Below are 3,120 nucleotides of genomic sequence, written 5' to 3'. Positions count from 1 at the left end.
CCCAAACTCATCCCAAACCTTTCCCAATGGATGACCCCGATCCCGGGCTTGGAGCACCAGGAAAAGCTTCCCAAATCCATCCGATCTCCATCCCAATGGATGAACCCACCTGAGGGACCCCAATCGTGGCCTTGGAGCACCAGGAAAAGCTCCCCAAAATCACCTCGGAGCATTCCCAAGAACCCCGATCGCAGTCCTGGAGCACCAGGAAAAGCTCCCAAACTCATCCCAAACCTTTCCCAATGGATGAGCCCAATTGTGGTCTTGGAGCACCAGGAAAAGCAGTTGTCCCAACCCCATAGAATCCTACGGGATCTTCATCCCGATCCCACAGGGATCCTGCTGGATCTTCATCCTGATCCCACAGATCCAGATCCTACGGGATCTTCATCCCAACCCCACACGGATCCTGCTGGATCTTCATCCCGATCCCACAGAATCCTACGGGATCTTCATCCCGATCCCACACGGATCCTGCTGGATCTTCATCCCAACCCCATAGAATCCTGTTGGATCTTCATCCTGATCCCACAGAATCCTACTCCATCTTTTCCCGATCCCACAAATCCAGATCCTACAGGATCTTCATCCCGATCCCACAGAATCCTACGGGATCTTCATCCCAATCCCACAGGGATCCTGCTGGATCTTCATCCCGATCCCACAGAATCCTACAGGATCTTCATCCCAATCCCACAGGGATCCCGCTGGATCTTCATCCCGACCCCACAGATCCAGATCCTGCTGGATCTTCATCCCAACCCCACAGAATCCTGTTGGATCTTCATCCCGATCCCACAGAATCCTACTCCATCTTTTCCCGATCCCACAGAGCCGGATCCTACAGGATCTTCATCCCAATCCCACAGAATCCTACGGGATCTTCATCCCGATCCCCTGAGGTTCTCGGCGTCCCACGGAGCTTTGCCAGCGGTTGTGGAACGGAGAATCCCGGCCGCAGGGAAACGTCCCCAAAATCATCCCGGAATTTTGGGAAAAACCTGGGAATTTTGGAATGAACCTGGGATTTTTAGGGATAAACCCGGGATTTTTAGGGATAAACCCGGGATTTTGGGATAAACCTGGGAATTTTGGGGGATAAACCTGGGGATTTGGGGATAAACCCGGGATTTTTAGGGATAAACCCGGGATTTTTGGGAATAAACCTGGGAATTTTGGGATAAACCTGGGAATTAGGGGGATAAACCTGAGAATTAGGGGGCTAAACCTGGGGATTTGGGGATAAATCTGGGATTTCTAGGGATAAACCTGGGATTTTGGGATAAACCTGGGAATTTTGGGGGATAAAAATGGGAATTTTGGGGGATAAACCTAGGACTTCTAGGGATAAACCTGGGAATTTTAGGGATAAACCTGGGAATTTTGGATAAACCTGGGGTTTTAGGGATAAAGCCGAGATTTTTAGGGATAAACCTGAGGATTTGGGCGTAAATCTGGGATTTCAGGGATAAACCTGGGTTTTTTAGGAATAAACCCAGGATTTTCGAGGATAAACCCAGGATTTTTGGGATAATTTTCAGGATAAACCCAGGATTTTCGGGATAATTTTCAGGATAAACCCAGGATTTTCAGGATAAACCCAAGATTTTCGGGATAAACCCAGGATTTTCGGGATAAACCCAGGATTTTCAAGATAATTTTCAGGATAAACCCAGGATTTTCAGGATAAACCCAGGACTTTCGGGATAAACCCAGGATTTTCAGGATAAACCCAGGACTTTCGGGATAAACCCAGGATTTTCGGGATAATTTTCAGGATAAACCCAGGATTTTTGGGGATAAACCCAGGATTTTCAGCATAAACCCAGGATTTTCGGGATAATTTTCAGGATAAACCCAGGATTTTTGGGATAAACCCAAGATTTTCGGGATAAACCCAGGATTTTCGGGATAATTTTCAGGATAAACCCAGGACTTTCGGGATAAACCCAGGATTTTCGGGATAATTTTCAGGATAAACCGGGATAAACCCAGGATTTTCAGGATAATTTTTGGGATAAACACAGGATTTTTGAGAATAAACCCAGGATTTTCAGGATAAACCCAGGATTTTCGGGATAATTTTCAGGATAAACCCAGGACTTTCGGGATAAACCCAGGATTTTCAGGATAATTTTTGGGATAAACACAGGATTTTTGAGAATAAACCCAGGATTTTCAGGATAAACCCAGGATTTTCGGGATAATTTTCAGGATAAACCCAGGACTTTCGGGATAAACCCAGGATTTTCAGGATAAACCCCGGAATTTTGAGAACAAACCCAGGATTTTCGGGATAAACCCAGGACTTTCAGGATAAACCCCTCATCCTGAACCCCGCATCCCGGGAATCCTTTGGGATTTCCACCCCCACGCCTGCCAGAACGGGGAGCAAATTTTGGGATTCCCACGGATCCAGGAATCCCTCCCATCCCTCAAACCCAACTCCAACTCCAGGCGAGCTCGGGGCGCTCGGAAAGGAGGGAAAACCCCAAAAAATCCCTCCAAAAAGCGGGGAAAACGGGGTTTTTTGGGCGGAAACGGCGATTCCCAGGATTGCTCGGGATCCCTCGGGAATTTTTTCCATACCTTCCTTCCTCATTCCCACTCGGAAGCACTTCTTGAGGCGGCAGTACTGGCATTGGTTGCGGTGGTGTTGGTCGATCTGGCAATCCCGGTTGGATCTGCGGGAAGCACCGGGATCAGCCGGAATTCCCGGGAATGAGATCCCCTCCCCCTTCATCCCGGGAATTCCTGAATTTCCCGAATTCCTCCAGCCCCTTCCTGCTTTTTCTCGCCGGGATTTTACGGGAATGGAAGTTTCTGGGATTCCATCCCTCGGGAAAAGCGGGAAAACTCTGGGGATTGGATCCTTGGGGATCCCATGGATGCGTTTGGAATTCCAAGGAATTCCAGGAATTTCCTGCGGGGTTGGGTCTGAAATCCCTGAGGCAGCGCTGTTCCCAAATCCTCTGGGATGCCGGGAGAGAGGGATGTTCCCGAAATTCCCAAAATCCCTGGAAAAGGGGTCCTGGCTCCCGGATTCATCCCAAAATTCCCAAAAATCCCTGGAAAAGGGGTCCTGGCTCAAGGATTCATCCCCCAAATTCCCCAAAATTC

General features: G+C 48.6%; 1 protein-coding gene across 1 annotated transcript in view; it reads right to left on the bottom strand.

Moving 5' to 3' along the window:
* The window catches only part of LOC103619545, a 15,151-nt gene that overhangs the window by 4,730 nt on the left and 7,301 nt on the right, over nucleotides 1-3,120 (bottom strand). The window contains exon 2 of the mRNA XM_017739959.1: nucleotides 2,321-3,068. Coding sequence (XP_017595448.1) covers nucleotides 2,321-3,068 — 748 coding nt within the window. The remainder of the gene's footprint in view (nucleotides 1-2,320; nucleotides 3,069-3,120) is intronic.

The sequence above is a fragment of the Corvus brachyrhynchos genome, unplaced genomic scaffold, assembly GCF_000691975.1.
Source record: "Corvus brachyrhynchos isolate BGI_N302 unplaced genomic scaffold, ASM69197v1 scaffold727, whole genome shotgun sequence".
Lineage (NCBI taxonomy): Eukaryota > Metazoa > Chordata > Aves > Passeriformes > Corvidae > Corvus > Corvus brachyrhynchos.
The sequence above is the reverse complement of the archived record's forward strand: the minus strand, read 5'-3'. Positions and strand labels throughout refer to the sequence as shown.